Raw genomic sequence first — 20,208 nt, 5'->3', positions numbered from 1 at the left:
TGCTGAATGAGCTTCTCTTTAAGAGTCTTTAAACTAACCCCTTCATTATTGCACTTGTGTACTTATTGTACTAGTGCACTACTGTTAACAAGATTAAGCTCAGAAAAATCTAATAGCAGAAGCCCAGGTATTTGATTTGCTTCAATCTCATTTAGAAAATAATCTTTAATTCTCTCCAATATCAACCACTACCTGGAAAGCACTAGGTGATTTAAACATACTGATACTTGCTACATAATTAATTTTCTTTCTCCATGAAACACTTAGTAGGTGAAGTTTCCATTACTTGCAGTATCTCATGCATTCACAGAGTTCAGTTAATTTCCTACCAATTCCCAGAACTTCATTATACAGCCTATCTTATAGAAAAGAAAAACCAATTAGCTCAGCCTTCTATGCAATTATCTATGAGAGCCACTACTCAAGAAAGACTTTTCTCATCTACCTCTGATTCTCAGGAACAACTGCGTAACTCATTAAATAATATTCTTCTTTAGCTTCTACCTTCTTGGAAAAACATATTTTAAAAAGGAAACACTAAACAAACCACACAGTCTAATCTTCGGTCACGAAAAGAAACATCAAATAAATGAGCAGGTCAAAGTATTTTAGAAGAACTTTACAACTTTACTTTCCTAACCCTAACCTCTGGAATAATGACAAAAATGGCAGCCAGAGAAACTAACTGAAACTACCAACACAAATAGTACTTAAACCAATGTATTTTGGGTTTTTTTTTCAATATCCTTCTTTCAAGAAATCTAGTCTTCCTAACAGCATAAAATTAATATAACATCATCAGCTTAAAAATTGCATTCTATTTGATAAGTTCACTTTATATTGTAAGAACAGCTATATAAGAAATTCTTTATGAGGTGAGACTGATGGTCCATCTCTTATTTTAATTAGAGTTTGGGATTCCACCCAAAAGGATGACACAGTACTACTGTACTCTTCAAATATTTAATAGTGTCATGCTTTATGTACCCCATCAGAGACACTGCCACTCCTGCATGAGCATGTCACACTGCAGCATTCCAATAAAGCTGGTCACCTGACAACATTTATTATCATTCTGTCAGGCCTCAGCCATTTTATCAGGGCTGTGGTCTGACCACATGCATTCCAGTTGCCCCATCCCCTGCTCCGTTACTTAACACAGCAGGTTCCAGTCTAATGGCACTGTAGGTAGTTCAAATCTGCCTTCCTTGCATGCTGTGACTGGTTCATCACATTTATGAAAAAAGCAGAATGGATATAAACTCTATACCTTTCAAGAAGTATGAGTATTATAGGAAAAAGATGAAGGCTTTTTTCTCCCTTTTCTCTCCCTCCCCACCCTGACTTGTGCATTTGAGATCCTGTATTAAAAAAATTTCAACAGGATTTTGAAAATAATTGAGAAATGCAGCACTGATTTCTGTGACAGACAGATTTTTTTTTTTTTTTTACAAGCCAGTTAAACCATAGTGACCTCAAATAGTAGTAACAGAATTTTTTTTTAAACCCATGGAAAAAAAAATATCCGAGTACTGTGTCACTTGCACATAAGTTCTATAATCGTAAGTATAAGAACACAGTTTCAGGTCCTATGCTGAAATACAGACAATACTTTACAGCTACATTCATTTGTCTTGGAAAACATCTTTGTTTTCTTTCAAAATTAAGTGCCCAAATTCCACCCTATTTATCTCATCACTTGGATTAGCACATGGAGGTTGGCATATTTTTCACATGCATACTAAGACAATTAATAGTTGTCAATTGTTACTAAAATAAGGGACATTTCTCTCAGATTTAATCTTGGTGTTTCATGCAGACAGTTGATAACAAATGAGTTCAAAAGTCAATAAAACTTCTATTACAGAAATGTTGTCTAAAACCTTAGCTGCTTTCTTACTTGAATCTTTTTTGTTAAAGCATATTACGTTTTTACAATATGTAACAGAATGCAATTAACACAGACTTTTACCTCATCATCATGGACCAATTCTTTTTTCACTACTTTCATAGCATAAATTTGATCATTCTTTTTTAACCGAACTAAAAGAACTTTGGCATAACTTCCACGTCCGATAACTCTGATTAAATCAAAGTCCTGTAGTCCAAGCCCCTGAGAAATCTTAATTCCATCCATTCCATCAATGACTGGTTTGATATCCTGTATAAAAAGAAACAGATGCTAGAAACAGAAGACATTTTCATAACAAGTAACTATTAAAGCAATGAGGTCTTTAACCACTGGACAGAACTTGCTGAGTTTCCTTGCCATTGCCACTGGCACACAGATCTGAATGGCTGATTATAACACATTTGTTTAGCAATGTTTGGTTGGTATTGGTTTTGTTCTTACTAAAAGTTACTGTGTTTTTCAAGGCAGTAGTTCATTCAATGAATCATTTAAATATTTCCTACTGGAAAATGGAAAGCAATGCCTTGGGAAATGAAGTTCTATTCAAATTCTTGAACCACAAGCCACGTAGAATTACACTTTGCACTAAGTGAAGAGCATCTTTCATATTTTGACAGATATTGTAGTACAAATTAATGAAGGCTATGTAAAAGACGACGGATAAGGAAACATTAGTTTGCTAATGAATATACCTGTCTTGGTTTCAGTTTGGGCAACAGCTGTCTGTATGAAGTTCACTATAGTTTTAATGAAAATAAAGATTTCTAATAGGTGCCTGGGAACATACAGAAGCAGATGCCAATTTCTCAGAAGTGAGAATTTGCAGGAAATACTCCACTAAGAAGAATGTTATTTTAAAATTCATTACTTCAAAAGATACATTTTACTTGGCTGTTTGCTGAAATGAGATGTGAACACATGAGACTGAAGATCAAGCAGTTGAACCAGACAAATGCTGCATGTACTTTACCATTTCATGTTTTACCAATATATACAATGCTTTGACATACTTCTGTGGCCTATTTTTATCTGACCTCATACTACTGTACTTGTAGACAGATCAGCATTCTGCTGAACTACGGAAAGTATTTATATAAAGAATCTTGATCTAGGATTGACTGCTATTAGAAGAGATTGCTCTGAGCTTAAAGATTGTAGTCAACAAAGCTCCCAGAATGCCACTTCCTCTCTGTAGGATACCTTAAAATATTTTAGTAAAGCTCAACAGCAAGGTGGGAAAATCAGAGCAGGATAATTCAGGACACTTGAGCAAACAGCACCTATCAAAATTTAAACACAAACAATATCTACCTGAGCACTAACCATAGCAGAAGTCAGTAATAGTAGATAGCAATTAAAATTCTCTGACATGTTTTAAATTTATACCCTTCCACCTCTGAATTTGAGATAAAATCTAAAGACACGTGACTGAAAATAAGGCAGTCACCCAAGAGCAGGAACTACTCAAGTGTGAAATAATGGTAGTGACAAGTATTGTAGTGGAGGTAGAGGAAAAAAAGGTGCAGGCTTGTTAAAAGTGGGATATCAAACAAACTGCTAGTGTCCTGCAGAGTGCATCCTATTTATTTTAAATATGCCAGAAGCATTTTTAAAAGAAATGTCTTGAAGCCCTTTAGAATTAAAGCATATCAGGTTTTTTCAAACTGCTTTAAGGGTATAACATTCTTGGTATGCAGAGATTGTGTCAGACTGTCTACAAAAGAGCTGAAAAACAGAGTTTAAGTGTATGTTATTCTACTTGCATTTCCACAGAAGCTGTCTATAAATTATTAGGTATTATTTATATGAAACATCTCAGAGCTGGACAGTTAATGTATCAGACTAAACCAACTTTCACAGCGATAGCCTGTAGAGGTAGCCTGAGGGTGATAAAGGGTGTACATCCATTAGAGAGAGCAAACAAGACAATGTCAAAGCCACCATTTATTGCAAGTACCAATAAAGTCAAACCCTCTGCTAAATCACTGTTCCAACACAAATGGAGGGGAGGAGAAAAAAAAAAGGGGGGGATACCTTTCTCACATCATGATTGGGATAACAATAGCTGTATACAGAAGAAATCTGAAAAATCCAACAAAAAATACTTAAAAAAAAAACCCAAAAAAATCCAAACCAACAAGTTTCCAGAAAGAAAACCCAGACTTCTTTTTTTAAAGTGTAGCAGAAAAAAAAATAGGACAAATAATAAGCTATTTTATAAAAAGTTGTATGATTAAGAGTCTGTAAATGTGGATTATGAAAACATTTTTAAAACGTACCTCAGAGTCATCTTTAATGTTGTCATGTTTCCGGTTTGAAGGAATGTAGGGAACTGGAAAAGAAATCAAACAAATAGTGTGGTTATTCAGGCCTTCATTAGAAATAATTTTAAAAATTGATAATGGAAAGATGATTTAGTAGCTTAGGGTCAGCAGTTTGCTTTAAATACTATGGGACAGTTGATCAAATTTTTCCACCTTACTCTTGTAATCCTGACAGCAGACCCTAAGGGCACTGCAGTAACAACCAGCTCTGAGACAGTAAGAAATTCGTCAAGGAACCTTTGAGCTCATAACAGTATCTGACAAAGGCCAGAGTCATTTTGGAGAATGGGTATGATAAACGGGCCCTTAAAACAAGACAGGTTAAACCATCAAAAATATTAACCTAGAAAGAGTACTCCAAATTGCACAAAATTAAGAAATACTTAAAGTCTGAGGGTGCCGTTATATTAGCATCATGGTTTGGATCTGAAGTACAGGTCTTTTGTTTGTTTTAAAAAGCAAATCTATTGTTGCCAGTTGCTCCATGCTTAACCTCACATTCCGGAATTGTTTCAGAGCATATGAATTTAGGATGAAACCAAACCAGATAATATGCTCCAGAAGTACATTTACTGTAATTGAGTCCCTAACAAGCATTTAGTTCATGGGACTAAACTAGAGCTAATCTTAAGTAAACTTTAAAAAGCCCGAGCAGGTAGAGTGGAAACTGGGCCTCCAAATGGGGAAACACATGAATTCCAACTTGACAAGAAAGTACTCACTTCCATCAGTTTCTTCTGAAGGGAGGTCAACTTCATCATTTTTATCATCTAACTGAGGTTCCTGGGAAGGCATGACCGAATCCTTGCAAAACACACAAGTTATATAGGAAAAAACCACTGGTTTATGCAGTCCCTTAAGTGACTATGTCTTGCCATATAACTACAATACAGTGAGAACCTTACATTTGTATCTTCCAGAATGAAACTGAATTTTGTAGAAAGTATTTCCAAATATTAACATTCTGTAATGCATCATAAAACCAGCCTACCAAAAGCCTAAATGCTATGTCAACCATTCACTGCAACTACAACAGCTGTTTAGCTGCTTTCTAAAAAGTAAGACTACTGTATTTTATTGCAAAGTTCAAACTTTAATTCTATTTAAGACTTCTGAGTCTGTTTCACATGGAACTGCAACAAAGTAAACACTTCAGCATGAAGTTACACACTCAATTTAGAGCGCCTTCCTTTCCTGTTTAAAAAGCAGGAATTGTTACTCATTATCCAAGAGTAAAGATCACAATACCAAATAGTTTTATAGTACATTTGGACACTGGTCTCATTCACAACTCGTGAGACATGTAGGACTACTCCAGTAGGTATAGCAACATGCATAAATAAATCGGTAAAGAATCTAGTAGCATCAAAACAGATCACATGCAGTACCAATAAAGAAAAATATTGGTTTAATTTTAGAGTTAGAAAAAACACGATGCAACAACCAGCGAGATACTGGTTACAGTCTGTGATGAGTATGGGGAGGGGCTAAAATTCAGGGATACAGATTAATGTTAAAAGCCTAGGAAAGACACTTGCATTGCCACTGGAATATATGAGGGAAATGGAGAGGATGAGAACAGTACTGGGGAAACTGAGACGGCAAGAACATGTGTCCTGGTTTCAGCTGGGATGTAGTTAACTGTCTTCCTAGTAGCTGGTACAGTGCTATGTTTTGAGTTCAGTATGTGAAGAATGTTGATAACACTGATGTTTTCAGTTGTTGCTCAGTAGTGTTTAGACTAGAGTCAAGGATTTTTCAGCTTCTCATGCCCAGCCAGGGCACCTGACCCAAACTGGCCAACGGTGTATTCCATACCATGGGATGTCCCATCTAGTTTAGGAACTGGGAAGTGTGGGGGGGAGGGATTCGCCGCTTGGGGACTGGCTGGGTGTCGGTCGGCGGGTGGTGAGCAATTGCCCTGCGCATCATTTGTACATTTCAATCCTTTTATTACTACTGCTGTCATTTTATTAGTGTTATCATTATCGTTATTAGTTTCTTCTTTTCTGTTCTATTAAACCATTCTTATCTCAACCCAGGAGTTTTACTTCTTTTCCTGATTTTCTCCCCCATCCCACTGGATGGGGGGGGAGTGAGTGAGCGGCTGCGTGGTGCTTAGTTGCTGGCTGGGGTTAAACCACGACAACATGAAAGCAACAAACCTTTTTGCAAGCAGTAGTGCAAAAACCACATAAGTGCCTTAGTTCTTAAGGCATTCCCATAGGCTAAAAGAAACAAATGCTACAATTGTCAATGACAACTCTTTATCTCTCTGTAAAATACAGTACGTCTACTGGAGAAGTCAAACTCAAGCTTGCTCACGCTTAAATCATATCACAAGTTTTCTTTTCTCACTTTCTCTCTACTGCTTACAACCCAGAGGCTTGTCCTCCACAGACATTTCAGAAACTGAAAACCAAATGCCACCAAGTGTTATAAATCCACAACCATGCACAGCATTTAATTACTTAGGATGCACATCTACAAACAGCAACACAGGACACAGTGAAACGCCGTAGCATTGTACAAAATACAAACTTACCATATGCCTTTTGCAGGTCAGTGGAACAAGTATATGACAACGTTTATGGACCAACAGTTTGCAGTTGATACACTTGTAGCCTTGCCTTCCGAGACCCCATATCCTTTCACTGCACTGGCCACAATACGCTCTCTAAAAGCCAGAACGGATATTATCAATTCAATTATCAATTCCTTTCTGTAGGTGAGTAGTTATCTAGCAGCAAGAATCCACCCTACAAGAACCCATCCTAGTCACCTCCTAACAGATGTTCAAGAATAATTCTTTTAGAATATCCAGCGTTTCCCTAATAACTGAAGGTTATACTTCATACTTAGAATTCAGATAAATGTTTTCTTAACTTTCATTGAAAAAGGATTGCAAGTCTCTCAAGCTTATGGAACATATCACAGCCTAACATTAGCAAATCAGTCTTAGAAAGAAAGTATATTTTGAATTTCAGGTTCTGACAGAGGTTACCCAAACAAAACTGACAGGAATTTGTACTACACAAACATGCATAAAAAGCACCCAAATGGACTGCTCTGGAGAACACTGGCACAAAACGTTACAAAAGACAAGTTAAAGTATGAAGAATGTTCTATATCTGCACCTATATACTTTAACAGTGGTAGAACATCAGTAGAAACTTCACATAATTAAAATTAATCTATCAAGTCTGATGTAAAACCTCTGTATGTTGCACTATTTAATAGAACAAATACACAGCCTTTTTTATACATGTAACAAAATGGCATTTGAATAAATTAAATCAAAATGAGGACAAATTAAGAAGCCAGACATTCTACTGCTGACTTTAACAGGGCAGGTCTTTAAATTTTTCCAGTGTGTGCGCTGTGGTCATTTTATCCACTTTATCCAAAGTGCCAAACAGCAATCTGAAGATTCTTCCATACCAGGAAGTCACCTAGTCTTAGTTATTCCCTCTACACAGTACACAGGTTGCTAACAGAAAAATTACTCATTATTCCCTATCTGCAAATTTTCTCCAGTAATTACTGTAACAAGCTAAGACATTGCCTATCATTCTGCAATCTGCACATGAAGTCCTGCGCTCATCCCCCATTTCAGGCTTAGACAGAACTCTGCAACTGTCCCAAAGCCACAAAACAGTGAAAGTCTGTTCCTCCCAGCAAACTGCAAGTTAGAGTGCGGTTACTCAGATCCTCAGACTAATGAATCACACAGGGTGTCCTGCCCAAAAGCATTAAGCTACTATAAATCCTCACTAGTAGTATTAGAGGGGAAAAAAAAAAAAAAAAAAAAAAAAAATCAAGGAATGGATCATTTTTAAAAAACATTTTCTGTATTGCCCTTTTCATATTTTGATAGTTTGTAGAAAACAAAACTTAACTACATCCCATTCATCTGTACAGCCAGTCCTCCTTGATCAGGAGAAACCCAAACTGCATTGCCCAGGGGGAAAAAAAATAAATAAATAAAAAAAAAAAATCAAACGACATACTGCCTAATACAAGAGGAAGCCTTGGACATCTATAGCCACTTTTTTCAAAATTCCTGGTCCATCAGACTTCCTTCAGCATTCTTGTATAGGTTTTGCAGCAGTAATATTAAGACTAAATAAAATGTCTTAGGCCCTGGAAATGACATAGAAGAAAATAACCTCATTTACTTCAGTCAGATGCAGGGAAACAAGGGGGGGTGTGGGATGTAGGGGCAGATCCCAAATTCCTTCAGTAGTACAGGTATCCCTCTCATACCTCTCCAAAACACACACAAATACATCCATAACAAAGAGTTAACCTTTACATTATGTTAAATAAGATTAAAGTTTAGATTCTTGCATGTGTTTGTTTACCTGAATTATCTGAAAAAAATTTTAAAGGTTATTTTGAAAATGCAATGAATTCATGAAGTAATAGTCCAGTCGTAAAAATTCAGCCAACATTAAAATTTGGTATCAAATTCAGTACTACATATATGGCCATAACTTATTATTAATTTATACATTTTAATGTCACATTTTACAGTTTATGTCAACTTTATTACTGACTTCAGTTGGATATGGATTGTGTTCTGCCTTTATATGATTTCATACAGTTATAACAAAGTAGTCTCATTTAAGATTGTTGACAAATGGGCATGCTAATAAGGTTTCAAAGTCTTTATGTGTATATTCACTATTTGCCTAATTTCAATTAAAACATCATTATCTACAACATTATGGATTATTTATGTGGCAGGTATGCATTCACAATGTTTCAAAGAAATATGTTTTAACTATGTAGCAAAGAAGCACAGAAAAGTATACATTTCATACTATAAATTTAAAAACTTGAGTTGGTATACCACATTATACAAATGCATGTTATAATTCAGATATATGACATCTTTCACATGTCTAGTGATAAGATACTGAGTTTTAAGAGGCTTTTCCTTCTCTCAATGCAGTTTTTGGGGTGGGAAGCATTAGGAAAAAAAAAATACACTAATTTAATTTAAAAAAAAATGTTACTGCTGAATCAAAATGTTAACTCACCTCACTGTTTTGTACAGAATTCCCAAAAGTGTATACTACATTTGTATATATGCTGCAATACTTAGGCATAATGAGATAAGTGAAGGAGGTGTCTTAGCCTTAAAGCTACATGCACTTGCTCATGTGGATTAAGTCAGATTCTTAACGCAGTTGTATTTTAGCTCAATAAACCAGATTTTTTTTTTCTTAATTAGATTATCTAATACCTCAGATTCAAAACAGTTAAAGCTAACATCAAGAGCTCTAATCTTTCAGAACAACAAAAAGTACTGAAGGTAAAAGATTATGCTAACATGCAATCAAAATCACATAGAATGGAGAGGAAAAAAGCTGCATCAGTTTAAATAGTCACAAAACCAGTTTTTTAGAGGCTTTAAAAACAATTTCCACCAATCATATATTATTAACTCCATCCCACATTCAAAGACTTTCAAGTTTTTCTGACCTGAATAACACTGCATAGACCGAGAATTCACATGAATAAGCATCTTGCTTTTCCTTTCTTCTCAACACTCAAATACAGAAAAAGCACAGACTGAGAAAACAATTACCACAGAACATTACCAAAATCCAACATTTTATGCAATAGTACTCACTCTGTTAAAACGTTTGGCTTGAAACAAATGCCCATTCACTCGGTACAGCTTCCTCCATCTTCTGGCTCCACGTCGGTAGATTGATTCTAAGAAAGAAATTAAAAAGGTGTAAAGCAGCAGCATGATAACACAGCAATACTAGAAACACTATGTTAAGCAAGTTGGACTTAAAACAATCTTGCTTTTCTAAATATAAACGCACAGCTAAAATCCCTGCTGATTTTTTTTTTTTTTTTTTTTAAAGGCAGACGTAAATGACAGCTTCTGCAGGATGTGCTTTCACCACTGCCTCTCCCTTTTCTCTATCCCTGTCTTTTTCCTCACATGATCATAATCTTGTTACAGTTTCTTGGCTGCTTGCTGTTCAAGCTCAGGTGAGAGGGACAGATAACTGTTAAAAGAAACAGCTGCCTCTGGTAAAATTACAGTGCTGATCTCACCATGTCACCTTCACGTGTAAACACGTAAAGGGTGTTTGGTGCTAATAATGCTTTAGATATGCAAATATTAAAGATATTACAAGTCTTGAGAGTTACATTATTTGACCTCATTTTTATCATGCCATTAAACATTATCAAAATATTTCTTCTGTTAGGGAAACACTTCAAGTGCAGGTCTGCGATTATTTCTAATATATTCTAAACATAACAATAAGAAATCATTGAATCTATTTAAGCCAGACTTTCCAAGGGGCCATATGTAACAGTACCTAGCATCTAATCCAAATTACTTTGGTTGCCACTTTTCACGTACGTGCAATTTTTGCATGACTAGCCAATTACAGAATTTGATATTTAATATTAAGTGTTAAAAATGCATTGTGCAACACCAGTCCTATTTAGAGCTACACACAGCTGTAACGGTGACACAGACAACCCCTGCCACATAACCAGGATCAGGAGCTTTCCATAGCAGGCAATACAAGTGGGTCCCGGGTGGAGTAGGGAATACAAGGGGAAAAAGAAGGGAGTCAGTTAAGCAAAAAATTCAGCAATGATGATAAAACTGACAACATATTCCTGCTATCAAAAGGGAAAAAAAAAAAAAAAAAAAAAAAAAAAAAAAGGTCAGATTTGGCAAGATTTTCATTGCTGAATAATTAGTTCCAATTACATCTATTAAGAGATTCAAACTTAGGAGTTCTCAAAGTTTACTGCAGTATTTAAAGTTAACAGGCATATTTTAGACAGTGAGATAAGTCTGACGTCCCCTAAAACATTTCCAGGAAAAGTATTTTACACTGTTTTTATGGGTGTTAGAATATCCTCTTACTGGAAAAAGAAATGTGAAAGACTAGAATAGCTTTAAAATAATGATATCGAAATAAGAGTTATCTCCAGTAACACGATGAGTTAAGATTTTCCAATACAAAGTTTTATGTATGCCTTTTTAAAAAAAAAAAATGATTTATACTAGTTATAACGCAACTTAACCCAGCTGGCAGCTTGTACAAAATATATTTCAACTACTTCAAACAGAAGAAATTAGTAAGTATGGCAGTTTCATAGGGAATGGAGAACTGAACAGCATAGGAAGTATAAATAACTCCCATCTGAGAGGACAACAGTAAAATACACACTTTTATGATATCTTGTGGATGGCTACATATATGCTATATTTAGTACCTAGATACACTGGTTCTGACAACCAGCTCAGTTTCGTAATAAGAGATTGTATTTGGTCAATATGAAATGATCCTCACTTCTTCCCTGTCACCTTAACAGGGTCTATCATAGCGCTTTATTTTTCTCTTCTAGAAGAGGTGCAGCTTCTCCCTAAGAATCTCAGTCAGGAAGTTGCATGGGGTGGGAGGAGTTGTGCAGGGTTTTTTTGTTTGTTTTTAAGCTGAGAGTTCAGTATCACGTTAGCTGTTAACACTATTCTTTAATCAGTCTAATACAAGTGAAACAATCTATAATAACCAATATAGTATGTAGAAAAATATGTAATGTTAACTAAAGCAGCCCATACAACACAGCGAAAAACATGTAAAATAAAAACTTTGATAGACTTGATTGACAAACTTCACTACATTCTGATAGTTAAACTGTAAATTTATAATCCTCAGAAGTTAATGCAAAATCATCTTAAAGTTTCATCTTCAATGTTTCTGTCTTTCAATTTTTAAAGTTAAGTTTTAAGTACCCACACCTTAAAGATGAAGTCTTTTTTTCTTTTTATTAACAACCCCAAACATCTGCACTGTCAAAAGATACTCCAAGTAGTAAAGAGTTTCTTTGTTGAAAAATTATTTTACATTAATATTGAGCAAGCCAAAACCATAGGCTACTGACATACAATGTGTGAACACTGATTGTAATACCAGGTCTGATTTTAGATACTCTATTTTTGTCCTTCAAAAGCAAGACAACTAAAAGTATTGAAGTTTCTGTGACTCCAGAAATCTCAAGTGCCAAATCCGTAAACATTTATATGTTATTCTATTTGCATGTGCAAATGTTTACTTTGCAAGTGTTTGAAATGGACATTATGCTATTAAATGAACTGTTAACAATTTGGAAAAAAACCAACTTCTCGAAGAAGCTGAAAGACTACATGCCATAGTAGTGGCAAAGATACAGTTACTAGAATAGAGGTATATCGCTTGATAATGTTTGACTCATAACTCTTCAAAATCTGCCAAATACAAACTTTAAAGCAAATTAAAAAAACCCTGCTCCTCCTAAGTGCAAAGAAAATTTAAATGAGATACTAGCAAAACTATTGCAAAGTTTTTGCCTATAAACAGGCTTAAACACAAATATCAATGAAAAACTGTTCCACCATTTGTAGGATGACTTTTCACCAACAGAGAAAACTTCACAAGGTTTTTTTCCAAAATAGCTAATTGATTCATTAGACAAAGCACCATATGGAGACAACCTAATACATCTGTGTTCCGAACATTAGCTTATCACTGACATGAGGAATATTAAGTGAATGATAAGTTAACGAGCAGCTTGTGCTGAAGAAGTCTGTAAATAAAGGAGCAAGTCACTTCCCTAATTAACAATAAATATTAAATCAAAGTCAGTGTTTTATATCATATACTTGTGAGGCAACAGTCTAACAAAAACCGAACTTAATATAGCACAGCTTTAAAAAGTAGGAACACCTACAATTTACTGCTATGACTACCACTGATTCAGTGTAGGGTCTAAGGCAAATCAATTCCTATTCCCCGTCTCTAAAAGGGACCAAGGTAAAAAATGACAAAACAGCAACCATTTTAAGACATGCCTTTATATCACAAGTTCTATTATTATTATTATTACACAATAAGATTAAATGTACATGACAGAATAATATGTTCTTAGTACTATCAATAAGAGTATTCATTTTTGTAATCTATATTCAGTCAGTGGCACAAAGTCTAGTTGGAATCCAGAGACTATTAGTGTACTCCAGGGGACAATACCAGCTCCAATCCTGTTCAACATCCTCATTAGTGATCCGGACGGGACAGAGCATTCCCTCAGCGAGTTCGCTGATGATACAAAACCAGAAGGAGTGGCTGATACGCCACAGGGTTGTGCTGCCAGAGAGACCTCGACCCCTGAAGAATTGAACAGGCAGGAACCTCATGAAGTTCAGGGGTAAGTGCAAAGTCCTTGCACCCAGGGAGGAATAACCCCATGCACCAGTATACTGGTAGAAATATAGAAAGCAGCTTTGAAAAAAAGGACCTGAAACACAGGATATTCCATCTGAACATCGGAGTGAGGGTGACCGAGCACTCAACAGGTTGCCCAGAGAAGTTGTAGAGATATTCAAAAGCCATCTGACATGATCCTGGGCAACCTGCTTGGAATAACCTACGGAACTGGACTAAAATGTATATTCTAAGTATCTAGTAAAGCACTCATGAAAGAGGACATCCTCCCTAAAAATTCACTTAAGGATAAAATGGCAGATTATAAAAAGGAGTTTGGGTTTTTAATATCATTATTATTTTGAAACATTATCAGCTTCAAAAATCCTAACTAGAGCTATACTAGATCAAAGAAACCATCCTGCACAATAAACACATTCTTAAAATGGCAGTAGGTATGTATCTTGAAAAAAGAAACAATTTATCCTCAGTGTTCTGTGTGAACAAAGCTCTCATCTTAGTATGCTTTTCACCCCTACACTTCATATGGGAAAAGGATACTTTTGAACCTAAAACAAAATGTTTTGGTACACATTTCCAGAACACTTTAGGATAAAACAAGTAAGGGATTCCATGATTCTTGACAACCAAGAACTAAACCAAGTTTTTACAGCCATGATTGATTCCAGACACCTAGAAAAAGGAATGCAATCACAAAAGCATGAGTATTTAATTACTGTGTTTAATGAGAAGGGCTACTTTTTAATTTATTTTACAGTACACATCAGTTAACTCATTAAGGACTTTGAATTAGCTGCTTGGAGGCTGAAGGAGATACCATATCCCTAACTAAACAAAGTAATCTTTCCTCTCTGATTGATATTAAAGACAGGACTTTGCCTAACAAAAAAAATTTTTTTAATATTAATTTTGTATGTGAACAAATTTAGAGGAAAACTCAAAAGATAATTCAAGCTGCTAACAGGGATAACAAATTTTTATTGGGGAACACAAATATATATTCTAATTACAATGAAGGTACCAAATTTTATCTGCTTCCAGGATTGGAAAATTGGAGGACAACAAAAAGAGATTGTTTTTCATGTTAAGATTACAAGGGAAATAAAAATACTCAAACTGAATGCCTGAAACAAAATTAACCAGCTGTCTCTACATAAAAAGCAGTGTGAAACGACTGTTGCTGTTGTGCAATTCTTCCCTCTGTTGTCAAGCTGTGCAACTACATCGCTAACAGTAATGCACAATGAACCTTGTAAATATATTTAATATTGTTTTTTCAAAGACATTCCCTAGGGTTGGGTTTTTTTCATCTGCTAAAAAATATTGTAGAAAAAGCTTTCAAGAAAAATACTCAAAAAAAATTAGTTGTGGATATAAATGGACAAGCAATTTGCCTATTGTTCAGTGTTCATTAAAAATTTACTCATCTGCAGAAGATGCCCCCCCAATTCAATAATGACCTCCTCAGGACTTAGCAGAAAGGATGTGAACCTTGCCTTTGGAAATGTAACTTGGTAAAGTAAGGAGAAATAGAAGGCACAATTACTTTTCAAGTGACAACCTTCCCAGCACTGGAGAAAAGAAAGAATTTAAAAGACAGGCACAACCTGCCCCCAAGCCCAAAATATTATTTTTCCATCTGAAAGTTTAGAAATGCTTATATTTTCCAGAATATGTAAGAAACTTCATCAGTTGTCTGAAAAGTGTGGTTTGCACCAATGAATGGCAGTAAGACGGCCACAAAAAAATTATTTCCTCTGCATTTGGATTTACAAATGCAATTCCAGAGTCTGCTTTTATGTGATCAAACTATAATGAAATCTTTTACTATACTAAGCACAGAGATAATTTGCTATTGCTGCAAATCACTTCTCAGAGATTAATGCAACTTGTTTACAGGCCAATTACATTGCCTGCCAGCTGGACAGTATGAGAATGCCCAGTTTTTGTTTTGTTCTTTTAATGTTTTGCTGAGCAGACAAGTGAGCATTCTTTCAAAACCAACTCATGAATTACAAGTAGGAAATTGAAATTGGTATTTCAGATAGACTCTGAATTAGATAAAAAGATTACATATAAAAATAATCACACATAAAGATAGAATAAACTTTGGGAAAGTAAATTCTAAAGAACTTCGATAGTATGTTGGTTCACATATCTGTTACTTAATATGTCCCAAAGAGTTAAATTGAAACAATAAAACTGCTTTCTGAAGCACATAACAGACATACATTGTATGGGATGTGAACTGGCTCCTCTTTTTATTATGAATAAGCTGCTCTGTACAATTGCCATTCCTTTTCAGAAGTTAGAAAAGTAAAAGAGTATCCTTAGCAATATATAGGTATTAAGTGCTTTCACCTCTTGAAGTTATTAAAATGGTCAGAAGACAGCATTTTGGTTTTTATTTAATTTAACTTAAAACTGATTAGCAGTTGGGGAACTGTATCCCCGTCCTTCTTTTCTTTTTCAACAGACACTAAAATTAGCTACAAAGTCAGATCAACCTCTATTTAAAAAAAAACCAACAAAAAAACCCAACAAAAAAACCCCAAGCACAATTAAGATGGCAATAATGACAAAGGAACTCTACTACATACAGCATCAGCAGAGAACCAGCAAGGAAATAAAAGTCAGTACAGTTATTATGGAACAGTAATATTTACCCAGCATTTATTGCAACACAGCTAGAATACTGTTTGAATATCCTATTCCCCACTGACTTAGAAGGGGGTCAACTGACTCCCACTTGAGGACTGCTAGGTGGAAAACCTGTCCTCCATACACACTGTTATCTCATGCATGATCTCTTGGCTGCTTGTATTCATATCCTTCTGTTAAAATGGCTCCACGCCATTGCAAAGTGATAAGTCACATTTATGAAGACAATGCCAATAAAAACAGAGCTAACATCTCATTTTGAAGAAGTCTCTGCTGCACTGGTGCTGTATGCCCCTTTAGATCAATCACACCTGTTAAGGCCTTATGCTCTTTCTTGGTCTCCAAGTTAAAAAGCTCATTATGAATGACAATTAGAAAACCTGGATTGCCTTGTCCTTAAAAATACCAATTGCATTCAAAATACATGAGAAAATTAAGAAACAAAGGGATCTAAAAAAGAGGGATCTAAAAACTATTTTTAAAACACAGTGTTTGACCTTCAAACAAAAAATACCACCTTATATTCACAGAAATACAAAAAAAAACCCCACACAAAACATTTAGGCAATACATAAGTTGTCCTTAAAAGTTCCCTTTAGTTGTGATCAACAGAGGGACTGATCAATCGGAAAAAATATTGTGCATGAGGCCTCAAGAGATGCACCTCACAGACACACCCAGTGTGGAAGACGACAATGCATCCTACCAGAATAACAAGCAAGATAGTTACTTCAGCTCTCAAACAGGAGACATCCACGGATTTGACCTAATATCTCTTGAGCAAAAGCAAATAATCAATATACTTTAAAAGATATATCTAAACATTTAGTAGCAAATACAGTTTACAGAATTATTTCTTGAAAATTGTAAGGGAAATGTAACCCTCCAACAATCACAGTAAACAAATGCATGAGATAACTTGGCATGTTTCCGCCAAACAAACAACAAAAAAAAATAATGAAAGACTTTAAAAAATCTCATAATAAGATAGAGCAAACCCCCACATTTTTAATTGATCCAGATTGCCTTAACATCAAGTATAAGAACTGTAATTGTTTTGGTTAGGCCGCTGAGTGCACTAAGTCCCACCGCTGAAGTGGCCATCTGTCTGGCTTGGATAAAAGTTAGGCAATGCACAGGACAGACAGTTTTAACTGGAACCTCATGCAAAACTGAACATCAGCACAGAAAGATTGCACAATTTAACATATCTACATCACATTCAACAATGTTTCTTTTCATTAAAGACTGCTATGCATGTAAGAGTTGAACAGTTGAATATGCTTGCAACGTTACCAAGATGGATAAATCTGGTATTAAACTAGGATGAGAGTAGGATTCTCCGGGTCACTTGGTGGAGAAATTGCAGCAACTTTGAGTGATCCACTTACTTCTGTATTGAATTCTAGAACACCAACTGTGAAGTCAACAACAGAATTTGAATTCCCTTTTTACTTGTGAGACTAACCATTATTAACTAATCACTAACTTTTAAGCATACAACTCGGTGACTAACAGCGCAGAGTTTACTCATACCTTATTACCTAGCCAAAGCAAAAAGGTTTGTCAATTAAGTGAAAACAAATTTGGTATTCATGCACCAAGACAGTTGTTTGCTGAAAAGTGTTGATTTAAGTATACAATGATACACTGACCTGTATACAGGGTCTATAGAAGCTTTTGTACTCTTTCCAGCATACACTAATGAACTTAAATTTTCATTTTCTTTGGAAGGAGGGTAATTATTTTGGAACCAAATGTCAAAATATAATAGCATTACAGGACAAAATAATAGAGGAGAGCATTATTTTAAAATCCTTCTTAACCAAAACCCCCAAGAACTTAAGATGGCTGATGTACAGGAAAAATGGTATCACTAAAAATATTTTAAAGTGGCTGAAGGTATTTATGCTTTCAGTATCCAAAAGACACTTCAATACTTCACAAGGCTTTTTCTTACTGCTTGTTGAAGAAATAACTCGGAACTCGAACACGTTTTTCTACGCAAGGGTCACGTCTTTTCTATAAAGATCCTAATTTTGCAATCCGCAATCAGAATTTTATGGTTTTGTGGAATGTATCAGACATACTTGAAAATAACATAGCAATGTACACAAAATGTCATTCAAGAAATCCTCACAAATTCAGTTATGGTATGCTACTCCAGGAGTGAAGATGTCCCGATTATGAGGATCTCTGTGCATGTCAGTGATCACAATCTGTTGTATGTCCTTCTCAGCGTCTCTTGCTGACATGTATGGATTTTGCAAGGCTGTCCCTAACACAGGATAAAATGATGCTGCATTTGTTGCTCTAATTTGAAAGAATATGTTATGAAAAGGGACAGAAGACAATTGCTGGTGGATCCATACTTCTGAAGGTGATTAATATTTTTGTTTAGGAAAGAAAAAGTTCAAATTTTCCCTTCTCTAACATGGCCTTCTATGCAATTTTAAACTTTACACCCTTTCGTGATGTGTCTCCTGTCTACAAAACCACAGTGGTTACCTGCACCACAAAACGAAGCTTACACTGCATTGTAATAAAAGTCCAAAAGGCTTCTTTTGATGACTGTAGCTTATCGTGTCCCAAAATAAAAATCACTTCCATTAAAAGATTTACTACAATGAAAACTGCATTTAATGTTCTATTAACATGAATTAAGATCTGCATTAAAATGTTTTTTAATCAAGCTGAAAGAGTACTGAACCAGTACTTAGGTAAATTAAATAATTAAATTTAAATAACTTAGGACTCAAGTAGATCAAAATGAAGTTCTGAATATTTAAGCGATCTGTAGCAAAATAACTTCAGCAGGAGATGAAACATTTCTTTAGTATTAAAATCCATTTATGCAACAGAGACCCCCGAGCAGTATTCTCCTTACCCAAACTAATAAACCGGCACCTTTATGTAGGTACATTTTTATCCACACATTGCTCATTTTTCACATTTGCAAATTTTACATCTTCAACTAAACCTCTACAATTTGTATTTAGCAAGCACTTAACGCAACAAAGCCCAGATTACTGAAGCAGAACACATTCGTCTTTTCCAGTCTACATCTGCAAACACTTTTCAGGCCACTTTTTTTTTTTTATTATTTTTTAAAAACAAACTTCTATGTCTTAGTACATACATGAAGTACTATCTATTATAAATAAAAGCCTGGTAACAGAAAGCCTGTCTTCTATACAGTCTGAAATTACCAAAGGCTGCAAACAGAAGCAAGGAGCAACCCAATGAAGTTTCCTGCAGGAATTTGGTTCTACTTTATGTTATCAGTAGCCTGCATGATTTAAGACTTGCTAGGGAATCTTAATCTAGACTTGACACTACACATTTTCTAGAACAAGTTAATCCTTTGAGTACACGATTCATATCTATTGGTAGCTAAAAGGGATGAGAATTCCAGTTCTTGTGACTGAGTTCGACAACAATCAGAAGAAACGGAATCCAGTTTGTTGAAGTGTGATCAGTTAAAACTTGGTCAGTACAAATTTTCACCTAGTCTCATTTTTTTATCCTAAATGGCAAGTTGTAACATGTCTATCGAAAAGGTTGGAGGGGAAAAAAAAAAAAAGCTAAGTACTGACAAATCCTCTAGAAAACATTTTAGAAGACTTCATTTTAAAAGCCCCACTTCTTGTCCTGTAGGAAACTGATTTCGCTTAATTTGTGCCATACATGATTTTTAAATTAATTGTATCATATTTCATCAGCTATCTTTTTCTACATTGAAGTCCTAGTCTGGCTCTCCTTGCATTGAAACCTTTCCATAGATTTGGCTGTGACCCAACTTGTACACCTGATTTTCCCCTTATTTCAGTTACCTGTACAACTCTTTGTATTTTGAGCCGCTATTGAAAATCAAGCTGATCACAGAACTACCACGTTTCCAGAACGTGTGCTCAGAATGAAATGGAAATTAAAATTAGCTACTACCTCCCCCCCACTTAAGCAATGCATTTACCATAGGCTGTTCATAACTACTTCTCATGAAAAGCATAGAGTTCCTATTTTTTAGATTGTTACCATTTGTATTAAATTGATGTTA

General features: G+C 35.2%; 1 protein-coding gene across 2 annotated transcripts in view; it reads right to left on the bottom strand.

The window, feature by feature from the left end:
* The window catches only part of PRKCZ (protein kinase C, zeta), a 66,743-nt gene that overhangs the window by 26,799 nt on the left and 19,736 nt on the right, over nt 1-20,208 (bottom strand). Inside the window, exons 5-9 of one of the 2 annotated variants that reach the window (XM_010577462.1) lie at nt 9,878-9,963; nt 6,782-6,913; nt 4,959-5,040; nt 4,192-4,244; nt 1,973-2,161 (exon numbers count right to left, since the gene is read on the bottom strand). In XM_010577462.1, the coding sequence (XP_010575764.1) occupies nt 1,973-2,161; nt 4,192-4,244; nt 4,959-5,040; nt 6,782-6,913; nt 9,878-9,963 (542 nt within the window). The remainder of the gene's footprint in view (nt 1-1,972; nt 2,162-4,191; nt 4,245-4,958; nt 5,041-6,781; nt 6,914-9,877; nt 9,964-20,208) is intronic. The other variant, XM_010577463.1, reaches the window with a different exon arrangement.

Source organism: Haliaeetus leucocephalus, unplaced genomic scaffold, assembly GCF_000737465.1.
Source record: "Haliaeetus leucocephalus isolate CR32 unplaced genomic scaffold, Haliaeetus_leucocephalus-4.0 Scaffold556, whole genome shotgun sequence".
Classification (NCBI taxonomy): Eukaryota; Metazoa; Chordata; class Aves; order Accipitriformes; family Accipitridae; genus Haliaeetus; species Haliaeetus leucocephalus.
Note: the sequence above shows the minus strand (reverse complement) of the source record. Positions and strands in the feature narration are given on the sequence as shown.